Source organism: Pelodiscus sinensis, chromosome 1 (genome assembly GCF_052426305.1).
Source record: "Pelodiscus sinensis isolate ZL-2025 chromosome 1, ASM5242630v1, whole genome shotgun sequence".
NCBI classification, from domain to species: domain Eukaryota; kingdom Metazoa; phylum Chordata; order Testudines; family Trionychidae; genus Pelodiscus; species Pelodiscus sinensis.
In genome coordinates, this window is record NC_143052.1 from 189829838 (window position 1) to 189848788 (window position 18951).

General features: G+C 42.8%; 1 protein-coding gene across 6 annotated transcripts in view; it reads right to left on the reverse strand.

Moving 5' to 3' along the window:
• Positions 1 to 17404, reverse strand: part of RUNX1 (RUNX family transcription factor 1) — a 241364-nt gene extending 223960 nt beyond the window's left edge. The window contains exons 1-2 of one of the 6 annotated variants that reach the window (XM_075911479.2): positions 17262 to 17404; positions 1399 to 1515 (exon numbers count right to left, since the gene is read on the reverse strand). In XM_075911479.2, coding sequence (XP_075767594.2) covers positions 1399 to 1515; positions 17262 to 17313 — 169 coding nt within the window. In that variant the 5' untranslated portion in view covers positions 17314 to 17404. Of the gene's footprint in view, positions 1 to 1398; positions 1516 to 1692; positions 1859 to 17261 lie in introns of those variants that run through there. The other 5 variants (XM_075911467.2, XM_006126006.5, XM_075911486.2 and 2 more) reach the window with 5 other exon arrangements.
• Between the last annotated feature and the right edge of the window lie 1547 nt (positions 17405 to 18951).

Below are 18951 nucleotides of genomic sequence, written 5' to 3' on the forward strand. Positions count from 1 at the left end.
GCATCTTGCTAGAGCTCCAGTATCTCTGTTAGAAGATGCTATAAGAACTTTTGGCTCGTACAGCTCATCAAGATTGAAACTCTTCTGATGCCTGTAAAAATGTACCAAAAGCCTTTCATTTGCAGGGTGAAAAGAAAGAGGTAATGAGCTTTTTTTCTATACATTCACCCTATTTTCAGACCAAAGGGGCCCCGAACTGCATCAGCAGCAGGGTGCTCGCATTGTAGCGTGTTGTGACCAGGCAGCTGACAAGCCTTCCGCATTCCACAGCTTGCTTATTAATATGAATAACTAATGACTCATGCTGACACTACCGAGGCTGGGAAACATTCTGTCACTAAAGAGTTATAAAACGTTATTCTCCCACAGCATCACCGCCAAATCGATGAGTGATCTGTGTACAGTTTTGCACTCATTTCAAACTGAATATTCATGTCCCTACACACATGGCTTGAAACAGTCAGAAAACTGATGTTTAGGGGAAAAAGGTTGCTGATACCAGGCTATTAAGGGGGCTATAGCTGCAAGAATGCAAAGGCATTTCTCACACTACTCCACTTGCTTACTAATATGAACAACTAATGATTCAAGCATCTGATCTACCGAGATCTATGAGCTTATTAGACCAGGCTTGTGAAACTTCTTTGTCACTGCCTGGAAAAGCCAGACTTCTCTGGATGTTGCAGATTAGTTCCCACTCCCCTCCTTAAAGGACGTGGTGTGCCTGCAGCCAATAATTTATCATCAGAGAGTAACAAGGCATCAAAAGGAAAACAAGTGACAAGTGACAAGGCATCAAAACTAAATGTTTTGATCCTCCTCTTCGCCTGGGCTATGTGAGTTGCAACTATTTTTAAGCAAGTTTCTGAGCTTTTCTTACTTGCTTCCAGTGAGCATGCTTCTTCCTTTCCCCAGACTGACAAAGTAGCAAAAAATGAGACAGCATCACGCTCTGCTGGCTGTACCTATGAGCTTGCTTTTCATTCAGTACTGAGCTTGTTTTAAATGGTGATGTGTGTAGCTTACTGTTGGCTGTTATTTTTAATGGCTGTAGCTCAAGAGCAATGATTCTGCCAAAAGAATAAAAAAGGCTGGTGCTACTGCTATTGTATCTTGTATAACTCATATGAATAATATAAAATACTTGGATTTACAAAAGGAAAATTTGTGACTACTTGAATAGTTTAAGTGAATTTTCATCATATCTCTCCAGGATTGACACATATTAAGCTAATAAACCAATAACCTCAGACATTAGCTTCCATAAGATTTTTTTCAAAGAAAACAGAAGTAGAAAACTATATAGTATACGGGCTTCTTAAAATTTGCAAAAACCATGCATTTTCTTAAGCATGGGACAGTCCAAAGAATATTTAAACAGCATTGAATAGCACTTACCTCTCATGAAGCACTGCTGGTAAGAAGGAAATGACTCAAATACGCTGTTTGAAGCCATACTTTCCTCTTTAAAACTTACTTTCTCTTTAAGGTGGGGGGATATATGATTTCTTTCACCTTGGGAAGTGAAAAATTAAGAATATTCATTGTTATAACCCTGCTCCTGGCCATCTCTCTCTATTTCATCTTAATTCCTTTGAAGCAACATAAACAAGATAATAAGGTTCTTTTTCTAAAACAAACACTGAAATCGTTAAAAAAATAGCGGATCAGTTGTGGTTTGATGATGCTTACCACTCTACGAAACTCTGTGGTTTGCAGTCAAAATGATTTGCCCTGTCTGCTGACCAATATCCCGGACCCGCTCTTGTGTGACTGCCTCTGTACCCAACTTGTGGTTCTGTGGTTGTTTATGAGGCCCAAAGAAGTGTTTCACACAACCAAAATTACAAATTTAACTGTTCCCCTTTCCACAACCTGTCTCAATTGGTCTTTGCTGGTCACATGATTTGAGTGATGTCGACTTCAAAAAAAACACACTAAAACTTTCTAAGCAATGCCCTACCCACTCCACCTGCCCTCCCCTAGGCTGAGAAAAGAAACAGAATACATTTTGCAGAGGGAGGAAAAAAAAGTGACTCACAGCCCCTCATTCTACAAATGATCTTGCTGATTTAGTACAACTCTGCTTGTTTTGTTGTTTGTGGTTTTTGGAACTAGCGATTATTTTGATAGAGATTTCTTTGCTGCTTATTCAATAGTAATTCAAACCCTGGTATTAGTTGGCTGCTAAAGGAGGATGCATATGTCATCATTTAAAACCCTAGGAATTAGCTGTAGGAAAAGTCCACTAGCTAGTGAAGAAGAGTATAAAGGAGTAAAAATCTGCACTGAAAAAATTAAAAGAATTTAAGAATTTCAACCTATAGAACTCATAACAAAGAGCTTGAAGAAAGCCAGTCTGTATAATCTGGCAACAAAGAGATTGTAAGTTACTTCCAAATCTTGCACCAAAATCCTATAAGGGCAAATCCTTTCCCATGCTAAACTCCAATCGTTTTCAGAAGGAGTTTTACCTGAGTGAAAAGTGAGTAGAGTCTCATCAGTATTTAGGATAATGTGAAAAAGAGATTGATCAAAGAACACAATATTCTAAATTTCTCTCTAAAACAGTGGAGCTTCTTTACAAACATAACTCATTGCATGTTCGTTTGACTCTACTTACAGAGGAAAAAAAGCTACTTATTCCAGAGCAATATAATGACTGTTATGCCAGCTATTGTCTCCTTTCTCCCCTCTTCTGAATACTGGACAGCTACCTTTTTCACACTTCAGTGCTAATCAATATGATACCTCACACCTGTACAAGAAGCCTGGCACTTTACAGGTTTTTTTAAACCATTAAACATTTGCCAAGGAACCAGTGACAATAGAAGAAATGAACCAATGCAGGCAGCATATCAAAAAGAGTATCGTCCCCCCCACATTATGTGACTAATACATTTAAAAGTGTAGCTTAAAGAAAAAGCAATACACATTTGCTATGTTGTTACTATTTGTAATGAAGTACATGCAAGAGACCCTGATTCGGGGTATGAACCCATTGAACTGGATTCTGCACAAGCGCACAGGAGCACACAGTCTCTCCCATGAAGAGTTCATAATCTAAGACCACAGTGCTGCAATTGAACTCATGACATGGACCCTAAAATTACAGAGAGCCCCTCGGACTTGTATGGGGCTCCTCATAGAAGGATTCACCCATCTGAAATGTATCTCCAGTGGATGCTAACAAACAACACTTTTAATACTTCTGGATTCTGTTTCAAGTGTGAAAATAAAATCTCTTTCCCTCATTGTCTCTGGCCTTTCTATTTGGCTAACATTGACTTATCTTTTGTGTTTCTAGAGCAGCAGCAATTTATATAGTGCTGTCGGCTTATTTCCTTGCTTGTGGTTGAGTGCGACTGATGACGTAAGTGCTCAATACAGAGCTAGGAAGAGCATAAAGTTGGTAATTGCCAGCTCTGAACCAGCAGAGGGAGCTCAGATGGGTTCTACACAAATATTGGGATTGGGATGTGCACACTAGGTATTTTTCCCCCCATAATCCTTTACACAAAAAGGCTGGGCACATATTTAGAGTCTAAGTTACCTGATAATAGAGCTAGATGAATAATGCAAAAGTATTTCTTTTTTCTAATAGTCAATGATGCTGGAACATTTTTTTACAATGGGGGTGCTGAAAGCCATTGAAGCAATCTGTAAAGTGAATCTTGTCTATGATGGAAACCACTTCAAATCTGGAAGCTCTGCTGCAGCCCTAACACTCCAAATTCCAGCACCTATGCACATTTTTTAAAACAAATTCACTCTCATATTTCCAATATTTCCTCCTGGTTTGTGTTCCTTTTCCATGAACATTCATGCAAATAGGTTTTATTATAGGAAAGCACATTGGAAAATGAGGTTTACACTTACACATTTGAGCACTGACGCCAAAAACCCAAATTCCAAATTCAGTTTCTACAAACCTTTTCTCCAGAAATCTGGTTGAGAGAACTAAACTCAGGTAATTAGAGAAAAGAAACAGTATCATGGGGCTTATTCAGCCAATCATATTAAGCAACACACCAACGAATTTCCACAAGAGAGGCATAAAATATGTTTTAAATTATTATTTTAATAAGGAAGGCAAGAAAGCCACAATCTGTTCACAGGCATTCCAGAAGAATGCATGCATCAAGGCAAAATTTGTTGAATAAGTTATGTGTTATGACGTATTAGCTCAGTTCTATTTGATAAGGTCATTTGAAAATAGAATGTGCGTTTCTTCGAGGAAGAGATACAAATATTTCTAGTGAAACTGTGGAGGCAATGTATGGAAACTGCTGGAGGATTGGTGAGGTCAGTGCTCAGGCCAACTTACTTTTATAGAAGCGGGAAAACTCAATCTTGTCCACCATGCATAAGACTCTTGCTTCCATTTCACCACTTAAGGCCAGATCTATACTAGGGAAGAAAGTCAATTTAAGACACACAGCTCCAGCTACAAGAATAGTATAGCTGGACTTGATGTACCTTAAGATGAATTTCTGCAGCATCCTCATTGCAGAAGGTTGATGGAAGAAACTCTCCCATCAACTTCCCTTACTCGTCGCAATCCCATGGAGTACTGGGGGTCAACAGGGGCACTGTCAGCAATCAATTTAGTGGATCCTTTAGGACCCACTAAATCAAACCCCAGAAGATCGATCTCCAGAGTGTTAATCTCTTGGTAAGTATAAACAAGGCCTAAAAGAACCTTCCATCAGGAGCCCTAGTATCTCAATGCTATAAAATGCAGCAATGATTACAGTCTTAGGCTGTGTCTACATTGGCAAGATTTTGGGCAAAAGCAGCTGCTTTTGCACAAAATCTTGCTGCCAGTCTACACTGGCTGCGAGTATTTGCGCAAGAACACTGACGTTATAATGTACAAAATCAGTGGTTCTTGCGCAAATACTCTGACGCTCCCGCTCAGGGATAAGCCCTCTTGCGCAAGTATTCTTGCGCAAGAGGGCCAGTGTAGACAGCAACGTTAATTTCTTGCGCAAGAAAGCCCGATGGCTAAAATGGCCATCGGAGCTTTCTTGCGCAAGAGAGCATCTACACTGGCAGGGATGCATTTGCGCAAAAGCAAATCTTTTGCACAAAGGCACATGCCAGCATAGATGCTCTCTTGCGCAAATACTTTTACTGGAAAAACGTTTTCATTAAAAGTATTTGCGCAAAATCATGTCAGTGTAGACACAGCCTTAAGGTATAACTAAAGCTACTTTTTATTTCTCTTGTTCTAATAATCACACAGATCAGAAAACTCCCGAGACTGTGACAGATGCCCAGGCAGCTAGATACTCAGACAGCCATAGCATATGTTATAATGGTCAGCAGGGCTGTGGGCACCACACTAGGGACAAAATGCCATTGGATGCTGAATGTGAGCTATGTTAATGCCTTCACCACAGCCATTTGCCATGCCATTCGTAGCATAACTGTACTATGTGGGAAGCAGCAACTGGGCTTGTTTTATCACCTCAGAATGACTGCAGATGATGCAAGAGGAAAAACACAGTATTTCAACATGTGTCCTGCCGTTGCTGTTTCTGCTCTGCTGCAAAACACAACATCTGAAAATGCTTTGCTCACCTCCATGCAGTCTGATGTTAGGGAAAGGGATCACAGAACACCATGCTGGATTCCAAATGTGAATGTTGTCATTCTAAACTTAAGATGAAGAATTAACTACTATGTTTCTAGGCAGGTTTTTATTATGCCAATTAAGGAAGCTCCCCATTAATACTAACAAAGATGGATCAAACCTGGCAATTCTTAGCAGCAATACTGAATGTGTAGAGGTATCATTTTGTCATGGTGTTCCGTGAATCATAATGGAAAGTTATAGTTATAGTTATAGTTATAGTTATAGTTAGTTATAGTTATGTATGTCATCACTCATTGCCAGGTTATCTGGCTAATTCATTTCACACAACCTCAATTTCTGCCCCAAAGGGTTTATCAATATGATACTGTGGGCATTTATTCCTAATTAAAATTGGTCTCTGCTTCATTTTTTATATCTGGACACCAGCTCTTCTAAACGAAGTTCCTCATAACAATCATATGACTATTATCTGAAGTTCTTTACTTTCTAATAACAGCTTTATAACATTTAGGGAATATCATAACTAATTCTGGAAAGTGACACATCGTGAAGCAAATTACCAACTGGTCACATGACACCATGAAAGAGCAAATTAATGTGCCAGAAGTCATTTGTTTAATTTGGTATATGGTGTATTGGTCAGGGGTCAAAGGTCTAGTGATCTTATATAATTTATTTCCCACAGTTGACTGAGGAACATGACCCCTTTAACTAGAGTCATTAGCTGGAACATGACCCCAAGTAAATAGGTCTTGACATTGTACTGAATGTGCTGAAATCTGACTCTAGATTAAAGGGGAACCAGTCCTCTTCAAACTCCCGTGGGGTTTCCAAATTTTGCAAAAGAAAAGAAGTCAGAGGATGAAACTAAGAAATTAGATTTTTAAAGGCAAATTCTTTTTGCTTTGAGAATTTCCTTCAAAGGTTAAATTAGGAACTCAAAGGTTAAATTAGGAACATGACTCCTCATTAGATTAACTATGTGAATATGTGAAAATGCCCCCATCAATGGCATTTCTTTTTCTTAGGATACATCTACACAAGAATAAAAACCCTCAGATGTCCCAGGTCAGTTAATTCAGGCTTGCAGGGCCCCGGAGACCTACACAGCAATTTGAAGCTGAAGTCCTGTAAGAGCTAGCCCTGTTTTTTTATCCCAGTGTAGATGCACCCTTTGAGTGTTAAAACAATTAGTTTCCTTGAAGAGATAGCAACCAATGGCAAATCATCACCCAGCTGCAATAAGCCACAGGCTGCTGGGATACCCAGGCAGAATGATTGAGGGATTACACTGATCCATGTCAGGAGGAGTCTCAAGGTCAGGTTTACATTGTGAATTTTGACAAAACAATGCAGGGGGGCCCATATTCTCTCCATCTGCCCTACAAGTGACTAGCTGTAAACAACAGTGACACTTGGCTCTCAGTTTTTACCTTCCTTTCAATTTAGAATCACTATAATCCGAGGTGGGGAAACTTTTTTGGGTCAGGGGCTGCTGATCTACAAAAAAATCAGTTCAGGGCTGTACACAAGTGGGAAGCAACCCCTCCTCCCCCCGGCCAACCCTCACTGAGATGGTCCCTGACTGAGGAGGAGAAAAACCCTTCCCACATTCTCCTTGTACCTCAGAGCCTGGGGGGTGAGGGACAGGTCAGTAGATTTTGTCTGCTCCAGACCCGTGGAGGGCCGTTGCGGGCTCCTGGGAGTTCTGAGCCTTGGGGGCTAAATCCAGCCCCTGGGCCTTAGGTTCCCCAACCCTGTTATAATTCCTTGAGGTCTTACAAACACACACCATATATCTAATGCAGTAGCACTTACTGGGCCCTTGTGTATAGACTCCATCGGGGTGGGGACACTTTTTATGGTCAGGGGCTGCTGACCCACAAAAAAATCAGATGGGGCCCCTCACTGACAAAGCTTCCAAAGAACAAAACCAAAACAAACAAAAACCCTCACTGACTTGACCTGGCTCCAAGCAAGCAAGCAAACCTCACTGACATGGTTCCCATCGAGCCTCAGGGCTTCCCTTACTCTCTAGATATGACCCTGGTTTACTTGAATTCAGCCTGCGGGGTGATCTGGCGCTAAGGCTCCATTCCTGTGGGGCCGGAGCTACTGAAGCTTAGAAACTTGCCATGGAGCCAGAGTGCCAGCACCTGCTTACCCCACTGTGGAGGGAAGCCCCAAGCTTTGCTGTGGGATGGATCCTAATAAGCCAGAGGCTGCGCCAGCCTGCGAGCCATATGTAAGGGGACTGTTACCCCTTACTAAAACTCTGTGGGAGTTTTTTGGTTTATCAGCTTCAGAAGGGGAAGGGTTCATGAGACTGACAGACCCCAGAGACAATGGAAAGCAGTCAACACTCCAGCTCAGCCTGACTGACAGGTTGTAAGTGGGGATTGTTCTGGCTCTCTCTGAGCAGACAGGGAGCTGAAAGAGCAGAACAAGCTGTGTGCAGAAGAGGTCCTGCAAAAGACAGAGAGCTGAAAAGAGCAGTGCAAGCTGTATGAAGAAGTCCTGCAAAAGGAACAGAGAGCTGAGACACTGCTAAGAGGAGTGCAAGCTGTGCTGAGGGGCAGTTTTTGCAGCAGCAGAGCCAGGCATACACAACTCAAGGAGAGCAGACCCTGTGTTGAGCAGCAGACTGGCTGGGCTCAGAGAGCAAAAAGGAACAGAGAAGCAACACAAGGAGCTGGAACTGGCCAAGCAGCACAGCCTGCAGCTGGATGTGGTGAGCACCTGGGACCAGCAAAGTGTGGGGAAAGGCTCTGGACTGGGAGAGGGGTCTGGCCACTTCGAGCTTGAGACTGTGTGGTCACTACCAGAGCCAGCATGTCCAGCCTGTAGCCCCCCCTGCAGCATATCCAGGGCCTCTAAGAAAGAGACTGTGGACTGTCCTTATACTCTGCAGGCTGCTGTTTTGATGTCCCTGTGCTACAGAGCAGAGCTGTGTGTTCTCATTTAACCATTCTCATTTTTTTCTTATTCTTTTCTCTTTAATCCGTTGTTGTTTAATAAATTGTATTTGCTTTGAACCTTATGAAGTGGTCACTGGGCCAAGAAGGCCTGCAGTGTAAAGAGAGCACCTCGGAGTGGGGACACCCTAACTCCTGCCCCTAGTGACTACAAGGTCAGGGATTAAGCCCCAGGAAACCTGGGCCCAGCCTTGTTGGGGTTTCAAGGGCTCTGCTACTCAGGAGAGTGGAGGGGGAGCCCTCAGGATCAGGGAGCCGTGGGGTAAAGGAAGTGGGAGCGGGGACTCAGATCCTTTCGCTGGTTCATTTCACCGGGGTGTATAGAAGCCAGGGAAGTTCCCCACAATAGCGGGACCATTCCCCCGCTTACACATTGGTCCCCCACTCCTCATCTGCATATTAGACATATCCTGTTGCTTCAGTCAAAAGTAAGGTCCCATGCTCTGAGATGTGGGGTACTTGATGTGCTAACTAGTCACAAGCAACCCTCAGTAAGCTTTGGCTCAACATACATACAAGTATAAAAAATTTGGGGAAGGTTTCAGCCCTAGCTGACTGAATAACCACCTCAAAAAGGTCATTAGCAGTGAGCAGAGAGCCTCTAGAGAATGGTCAACAAAGGAAACTACACCATGGAGGTTAGAACATGTAGGACTAAAGCGAGAATTGCTAAAAATCAAGCTGAATTAGCTCTTTGCCAAGGAAATTAAGACAAACAAGAGGGCTTTTTTTGTGTTATATAACTAAAAAGAGAATAAGGAAGGGTGAGGTTTGGCTGCTATGTGGTATGGATGAGATTATATGTAATCCAGATATAGCCCCAAACTAAATAAGTATTATACCTCAGTTTTCGCTAAGGATGATCATATGGACCATGTGCATGAAGGCAGTAGAGAAACGAGTGATAGAAATGGCAATTACAGACATGTTATTAGACTAACCTCAGCATTTTGCAAGTCTTTAGACCAAATTGTGAAGGAAAAACTAATTGAATCCAGAGAGGTAAATGGTAAAGTGGATGTAGGGAAGCCCCATGGGCTTACCAAAGACAGGTCAGTCAGATGAACCTGATTTCTGTTTTTGAGAAAATAACTAACCTTTTAGATAGAAGAAATGCAGTGGGTCTAATAGATGTGGACTTCCATAAAGCATAAGACAGAATCACATGGTACCTGGGAAATTATTAGCTACATTAGGGAAGACGGGGATCAGTACAAAAACTGCAAGATGGAGAGGGAACTTGATACTGGAGAAAGGCAACGGGTTGTGCTAAAAAGAGAATTATCAGACTGGAGAGCGGTCACTCATAGAGTTCTGCAAGGATTTGTCTTGGGACTAATAGTATTCAATATTTTTATTAGTAACCCTGGCACTAAAAGGAGGCATCCGCTAACAAAATTTGCTGATAATACAAAGGTATGAGCCACTATCAAGAGAAAGAAGGATTGGAATATCATACAGGAAAAGGATGACCTTGAAGCCTGGAGTGGGATGAAATTCAATAAGTACGAAGTGCAAAGTCATGCCTTTAAGGTCTAATAATAAGTATTACTTCTACAAGCTGGGGAGTCATCAGTTGGGAGTGACAGAGGAGACCTGAGTGTGTGGGGCTGTCCCAGGATGATTATGAGCCAGCAATGTGATGCATCTCTGAAAAAAGTCAAACGTGATTGTAGGACATACCAGGTAAGGCATTTTCAGTTGCATTAGAAAAAGATACGTCTTTGTAAGACCATATTTGGAACACTGTACAATTATGATCACCCATGTTCAAGAAAGATGAATTTAAACTGGAACAGGTGCAGAGGAGAGCATGTTGAGGGGAATAGCAGGCCTGTTTTATGAGAGGACACTGGAAGGGCTTGGCTTGTTTAGCCTAGCAAAAAGAAGGCTGGGAGGGGATGTGACTGCTCTCTATAAATACATCAGGGGGTAAATAACAGAGAAGGTGAAGAGCTATTTAAGTTAACAGGCAGTGTCAGCACAAGAACAAGTGGATAGAAACTGGCCACGAACAAGTTCAGGCTAGAAATTACATGAAGGTTTGTAACCATCAGAGGGGTGAGGTTCTGGAACAGTCTCCGCACAGGAGATGTTAGAACAAGCTCAGGACTTAATTTGTTTGAAGAGAGAGCTGGACCAATGGCAGAGCTAGGAAAAGAAAACAGGATGGACCCGGACTTTTGGGTAGGCAATGATGGTGGGGCGGGAGCAAAGAGGATGGGGGACAAGAAGGGTGGGAGTTCCACCTACCCTTACCACCTGTAGTCAGCACTTACTGCTCAAATGCTCACCAGAAGATGAGGATGCCCAGGGCACATAGGCTGCAGAAGCACCATTGGGCAGAAGGGAGCTCTGCTGGGCTTTGAGCTTTACCCACCCTTCCCAACCTCAGCTTGAAGTCTACCACCTGGCTGGTCATGTCTCTCTCTTTCTGACATCACACACTGCAGCCTCAATCTGGAGTCCCAGTGCTAGCTCCGTCCACCCTGCCCTCCCCCCCCATGAGGCACACTCCCCGCCTGGCAGGACTCTCCTTCTCCCAGCCTGTGGATCCAGGCAGCTCCAGCCCGTAGTTGAGCAGGTGCTATATGGCTCCACCCCTGAGCAGGACAAGTTTATGAATGTAATTGTGTGAGATGGTAGCTTATGATGGTAAAGGACAGGACTCAGCATCTCTGGGGTTCACTTCTGGTTTACATCTTACGTGGAATTTCTCAAATGTGGCCACCAAAGGCTTTTCTTGTGGCCACAGCCTCTTGGGTAATGATAAGGTGGGGTGGGGAAGCAAACCAGCAGCCCTTCTCATGGGGTTGCCAGCAGAGGTTGCTCCCTACCCCCCATACTGGAGCCATAATCACTGTAGGAGAAGGTGACAAGTGAGTTCCCCACCTTCTTAGGTGAAGTGAGGCTTGGGCTATGAGCTTCAGTCCTAGGGTGGTGGGCAGCAGTCTCTGGCCATGTTGCCACCGGGCTTCGGGTTCTGTCACCAGGCTCCCCCTTCAACATCACTCATGCCTCCCCGCTCCTTCCTCTAGCCCCCACTTGTGCAATAGGACTGATGGCGCCTCCGATTCAGCCTCCACCAGGCTAACCCCTACTGACTCCTCACCTACTTTCCCATCCAGGACTTAATTTGTCCCCTAGCTTGCCAGTGATGAATAAGTCTGCTGTGAGATATAATAGTAATAAATATTAATTTTCACAGTAGCTAGCCTTATGAGCTAGCGTGTTGTCAACAACAACCAATATAAGAAAAACATGCAAAGTACCTTCTTTGTGTTTTTATTCTGTTTAGATCCAGTGAAGAATAGGGGCAATTTTAAATTCTTATATAAATGACAATGATTTGGACAGATATATGTGTGGATTTATTTGTTTTTTTCCTATTTAAACTAGCAAGAGTTGGTGGTTGCACTTTGAGGCCACCAAAATTTTTGTTGTGAGAACCCCTTAAAAGAACATGTTTCTGGTTTTCAGCCAGACACCTGCAGGGTTGAGGAAGTGATTATTTCTCTTACCCACCCAACAATGCATTCTGGAGCTTTGGGGGAGGGGAGGAATTTGGGAGGGAAGCACCTTCCTCTGAAGTATTAGGGATGCCATACTTGGAAATGAAACACTGAATGGAGTGGACCAGGGCTCTGGGGTGTCTCTTGAGTAGCCTCCTCCTCAGGTGCTTGGCTGGCTGGTTCCTGTTTATATGCTCAGGGTCTCACTCAGGTGTGTGTGTGTGTGGGGGGGGGGGAGACCTATGACCCATGGGCCAGGACTCCCCTTGATCCAGCTATGAGGCTTGGAGCTTCCCCCCTCAGCAGTCAGGAGCCAGTGCTGACACTCCTGCCATGCAGGGGGAACTCTGAGTCTCGCAGGCTGGATGCTGGGTGGAGGACGTGGCTCTGCACTGGAACAGCAGCGCGGGAAGCTCTGTCCATTGCTGTTGCTTGCAGGTTCCACCCCTTTTATTGGCCAATGGGAGCAACAAGAAGCCAGAGCTGGCCAGCATGGTGACACCTGAGCCCCCCCAGGAGCTAAACCACAAAGTTGCCCTATCCCCTGCCCCCTCCCATCTAGACCCCACCCTCACCACCTCAGTCCGCCTCTGCCTGCTCCCTCTCATCAAAGTCCCCACCCCCATCACACTCCTGCATCTTACCTCCTACCTGGAGGTACCCTGCACTGTCACTCTCAACCTGCTCCTGCACCCTACCTTCCACCTCGACCCTGTTCTCTTACCTCCAGCCCGCTTTCTGGAAGCCCCCTCCTACATAAGAACATAAGAATGGCCATACTGGGTAACACCAAAGATCCATCTAGCCCAGTGTCCTGTCTTCCAACAGCAGCCAATGCCAGATGCCCCAGAGGGAATGAACAGAACAGAGAATCTTCAGGTGATCCTTCTCCTGTCATCCATTTCCAGTCTCTGACAAACAGAGGTTATGGGCATCATTGTTACCCATCCTGGCTAATAGCCATGATGGACCTGTCTTTCATGAATGCATCAATTTTTTTAACCCTGTTAAAGTCTTGGTCTCTCAACATCCTCTTTCAAGGAGTTCCACAGGTTGACTGTACTATGCTGCACACTGAACCCTTTATTTTTTGCCCAACCCCAGAGCCTGAGGGGAGGCAACAAAATCTATTAGCTTCAGCTCCTTTCTTCCCCCGGCTCCCAGCCCCTGACACACACTTCCCCCCAACTGGTACAGCAGATTCCTAAGAATACGTAGAACCACAAATAGTGATTTTGCAAATCGCAAGGATTTCCTATACATAGTGTTAGAAAAAAATCTCCGGAATAGCTTCAGTCAGATTTGGCATTCCTACGCTATCCCAAAGACTTCTAGTTTTCTTTGATTTCAAGAGGACTGTTCTCATGAATAAAATTAAGCAAGTGTAATTGTTCGTTAGTAAAATATCTTACTCCAAAAGTTGTCCCATTAAAATAATTCTTCTGAATCACATCTATATGGCTGTGTCTAGACTACACAGTTCTTCTGGAAAAAGATATGCAAATTGCAAACCGCAATTTGTGTAGCTTTTTCTACTTCTTTTTTCAGAAGAGGCTTTTCTGACATTTGGCCCATCTGCATTGAGCCAAATGTGTGTGTGCGGGGAGAGGGGAGTGTGTGTCAGGGGCTGGGCCCCTTTTTCCTCGTAAAATGAGGTTTACAGGGATGCCCAAAAAAATGCCTCTGCTCTTCCGAAAAAAATTTCAGAAGAGTAGATGCGTTCCTTGGACACGGCAGCGTTTTTCCAGGATACCTCCAGTATTCTGAATAAACTCTGCAGTCTTGACATACCCCATGTGTTTGCAGGATTGAGGCCTACATTATTTTGTATTGTGGTTTAATGGATATTGAAAATTATAAATATATATGTAATTTTTTTAGCTTTGGCTTGAGACAGAAGGACTTCTCCACAAAACATTACAGAGAAAGAAAGAGAGAGAAGGGAGAAAGAGAATTTGTGTTCCTATGTTCTAGAACTGGTGGAAAACACAGAGTTTTCATGAGAAATAATTTTCATTCCAAAGGTTTTGGAAAGGAAAGGCTTTCGTTTCATTTGAAATTTTTAAATTTTTCTGGTACTGGAGTTTTCATTTATTCCCTCATATCTCTTAATTCCCATTTCCTGCTTTTTCTTTTTTTCCCATTTTGATACTGAAAAAGGATGAAAACGAGGAGATGTGAAAAAACGCATTTTTTTCTTTTTTGGGGTAAGTGAGAAACAGAAAATTTCCCCCCAAAAAAAGATAAAAAAAAAATCAGTTAAAATATGTTGACCACTTCCAATGGGTACCTCTATGTTTATACATAAACCACCTTATCCCCCAAATTTTCTCCAACCTTTAACATATAGCAGGCTATTAGTAGAGTGAAGTTTATAACTCACAGGTCATTTTGGTATTACATTTTATCGAACAAATGACATTTCCTAATTATCATAATTATTTGCTTTTGTGTTTTGAATACCTTTTAAAGGCATAATTTTCAATATTTAAAGTTCCCTCCATTTCTTATCAATAAACATAAAAATAACTAACCAACAGTTGTTTAATAAAAATGAAAAGAAAATAACCATCCACATTATTAATTAATATAGTAAAAAACCTCCAAATGAGATCTCCACTACACATTCAGACAGCACTGCTCAGCAGTTACATTTCATAGGAGATGATAATAGGTACAATCTTATTGTTGCCTATCAGGCAGAAATGCTTGCAACAGTTAAGAGCTATCTCCATCATTGTGAGACATACATTTAGTACAATAGTGATGTACCCATAAGTGCTGAAATAGGACTGGGAAAGAACGTTGCTAGCTCCCAGCAGCCATAGATTGGGGTCCTGGCCAGATAAAAAATTAATTCCATAAATTAATTTCTTAATCCATAAGAAACCAGATAAAATAGTGATGGTCAACTTAAAATTATCTAAATATAAAGTGGTTTGAAGTTGTATTATATTATTTTGATTGTGGTAGCGCCTACACTCCCAAACTATGGAGACAGACTGACTGTGCACACATAATGAAAAGACAGTCACTGCTCCAAAGAACTCACAAAGACAAGCTGCATATGAAGGTTGGGGGAAAAAACATAAAAATGGATTTTTCAGGGTAAAATTTTCAAATATACCGAGTGAATTTCATTGGGAATTGAGCATCTAGCTCTCATAGGTGCCTTTCAGAATTTCACACTTAACTCCCCTAATTGGCCTTCTACCTAGCCATTGTTCAATGGAAAACTTCATGTAGGCACTCTCGTAGAAATGGGTGTTGATGTCCCATTATTGTGGGGAACTTTCCTGGCTTCTATACTACCCCGGTAAAATGGACCAGTGAAAGGATCTAAGTCCCCACTCCCACTTCTTTTACCCAAAGGCCTCCCTGACCCTGAGGGCTCCCCTTCCACCCTCCTGAGTAGCAGAGTCCTCGAACTTCCAACAAGGCTGGGCCCAGGTTTTCTGGGGCTTAATCCCCGACCTTGTAGTCACTCACAGGAGGGGCTAGGGTGTCCCCATTCCGGGGTGCTCTCTTCACACTGAATGCTTTCTTGACCCACTGATCATTACATACAGTTCAAAGCAAATACAATTTATTAAACAGCAACAGATTAAAAAGAAAAGAATAAGGAAAAAATGAGAGAGGTTAAAAGAGAATACATAGCCCTGCTGTGTAGCACAGGGATGACACAAACAGGAGTTTGCAGAGTGTAAGGACAGTTCACCGTCTGTTCCTTATGGGTCCCAGGGCTCTTTCTCAGGCCCTGGCTGTGCTGCAGGGAGCAGGTGGGGGGTGAGGGCTGCAGGTTGGACACGCTTTCTCTGGCAGTGACCACACGATTTCAGGCTCTAGGTGGCAGTTACAATCCCTTTCCAAGTCTGGCCTGCAGGGCGTCTTGGCTGGTGGTGTCTGCCTGCTGAGCCTCTCCCCCTACTTTGCTGGTCCCAGCTGCTCACCACACCCAGCTGCTTTGCTAGCCTCCAGCTCCTTGCGTTGCTTCTCTGACCCCTTTGGCTTTCAGGTCACTGCAGGTCTGCTTCTCACCACAGGGTCTGCGCTCCTTGGGCTGCCCCTCAGCATACTTGCATTCTTGGGCTGTGTGTGTCTGGCTCTGACACTGCAGGTCTGTCTCTCAACACAGCTTGCTCTTCTTGCTGCTTTTCTTAGCGCTCTCTCCGTTTCTCAGATAGACCCAGAAAATCCCAGCTCACAGGGAGGATGGGACCTGGCCTCCTAATTTCCTCATTGGCCTGTCCAACCTGTCAATCAGGCTGAGCTGGAGTGTTGGCCTCTTTCTATTGTCCCTGGGGTCTGTCAGTCTCAGGGCCCTGGTTTATCATGGACCCTTCCCCTTTTGGTACTGGGAGCTGGCCAACCAAAAATTCCCACTGAGTTTTAGTAAGGGGCTAACTATCCCCTTACATTGAGGAGGGATTCAGAGAGAGAAACGGAAGGTCATGAGGTCAAAAGGAAAAGCACTTCATCTGTACTTTGCAGACTCCAAATCAGAGTGGACCCTAAATACATTGACATCCATTGACTGATATTATTGGACCTAATCCAGCCCTCACTTTAAAGTCATAATCCTTCCACTGACTTCTAAAGGGTGTTGGATCAGGCCCATTGTTAGCACTAACTGATGGAGGGTATTCTATGCACAGTCAGCACTGAAAGTTCCAAGATGGTTGTGGGAGAAGTTGGGAAGCAGGGGATTGTAGCTAACATTATCAATATAGTAGGGTGTGGCTGCCATGATAGAGAAGGGAAAAGTTCTGAAGGGTCTTGAAGCTGAGGACATGAAACTTAAGCTTGGTGCAGCAGAAAGTGGGAAACCAGGGGGAGAAGAATCATATAGGACTGAGTAATGGCCAAAGAAGAGAGTCTTAGCAGCTGTGTTTCACATAGAGTGGAGTGGGGCTGACTGTCAGGGAGGAAGTTGAGTGATATCCCAGACCTTCATGAAAAAATGTACTTGATATTACATAAATGAACCTTTATTGCTAAATAAAGCCGAAGAATGCTGTCTTCCAAGCAGACTTAAGATGAAAGAGTGTGTCAGTGCTTATTTGTCTGGAACCAGTGCAAAAAGTTATTATCGCAGCTCTTTTAAAGAAAGGGTTAAGGTTATGACTGCATTGCTGGAGACAAAAGGAAAGAATTGTTAAAGGGATCATTTACCTTGTTTTCCAAGCTGGATTTGCCTGCTTTTTCTTCCATGTGCACTCCTCATGGCATTGCCTATGTTTGCTCCTTTTCCACAAAGTGAAACACTCAAGAGAGTTAATTGCAGGTTTCGAGATGTGTTAAATCGAAGCGGATGGCAGCTGTTAACTGGGTGCATCCTGCAAGAAAAGGTTTGAGTTTCCTTTGTAGTCAAATACATAATAATTTACTATTCCATCTGGTACTAACTTTTTGTTGCCCTTCAGTAAGGGCTCTGGCAGAGAAAATAATGCCCCTTCATTTTGTTTACAACAAATGCTAGTATAGCTAGGATAGTATCATTATCTGTATTTCTTCAGCACTTCACCTGTACTTTGCAGATTCCAAATCAGAGTGGACCCTAAATACATTGACATCCATTAACTGATATTATTGGGCATAATCCAGCCCTCACTTTAAAGTCATAATCCTTCCACTGACTTCTAAAAGGTGTTGGATCAGTCCCATTGTTAGTTGTTAGAAACTCTAAGCAGAATGAGATTTCTAAAACCTACAGTCCTCTCTATCCAAAATACTCACCATGTAAATCTGTGAAGTAGATTAGTTGATTTAGAAAAGAACAGTGTTTAGGTAGGTGGCACAGTGCTATAGTGGTTGCTAACCTTGCTTTACATGCAGAAGTTTAAGATCCCATCCATCCCCAATGTAGTCCGCAGCTCCTTATCTGGTTTTCCAGATGCTATAGCGATTTGCACTGCCATAAATTGATGTAATAATTTATTTCCTTTCCTTCCCTGTGGTGCACACACAGAGTGCAGTTTGCCTTACATTATTCAGCATAGTACTTGGCAGTACGATGAAGTACATGGAATAGTTAATTATGAGAGTTTCCCTTCACATAAAGACAATAACATGAAAAGGTTGATTTTTGTATCCACGCAGACTGAACACTGTGTGTTTGGTATAGCTTTGGAAAAAATATTACAGCTCTCTCTTACACCCAAATTATTATTAACTTCTTAATCAATCATATATTATACAGTATGATGTCTTGGGTTTTCTTATTGAAAATAAGTTAACATTAATGCAATTAACAAAACTACAGGTTCATGCACAACAGAGATCATAGTGCATTCAGAGTTCTCTCTTGCTTATATGGAAATAATGTTTTAATTATAAAGTTTTTTACAGACTTGAAGGCCAAGAATTTCCGAAGTGACTAGTGATTTGGGGTGTTCATTTTAGGCCACAACAAAAAGGCCTGATTTTCAGAAGGCTGATGTTCAGCACTTTCTGAGATAGGTCCCTTTGAGGTGGCTCGAGGTAGGTACGCAAAGACTGATGAGTTCAAAACCAGTATCTGCTCTTGAAAATTTTGACTATGGAGTATGTGCAGCTATCTAATTCCTGAGTGGTCTTATAACTATTGACAGAGAAGATGATGACTGCTTGGTGTCACTCAATGCATGGACAATGGGCAATAGCTTTAAAAATAAATCACAACAGTAGAACTCTCTCATATCCCACCATAGTTTTTACTATTACTGTTTCTATGCTGAAAGCATTGCCATTTTCAATATAGAAAAAAAAAGTGAACATTGCAGATGAGCAGTGGAAGTTGAGACAGTACTTTGAGAATCTCCCCTTGCCTAAAGGGTACCAATGGTCCTTAACCTGCAAGAACCTAATTGTAGAATTCAGTATA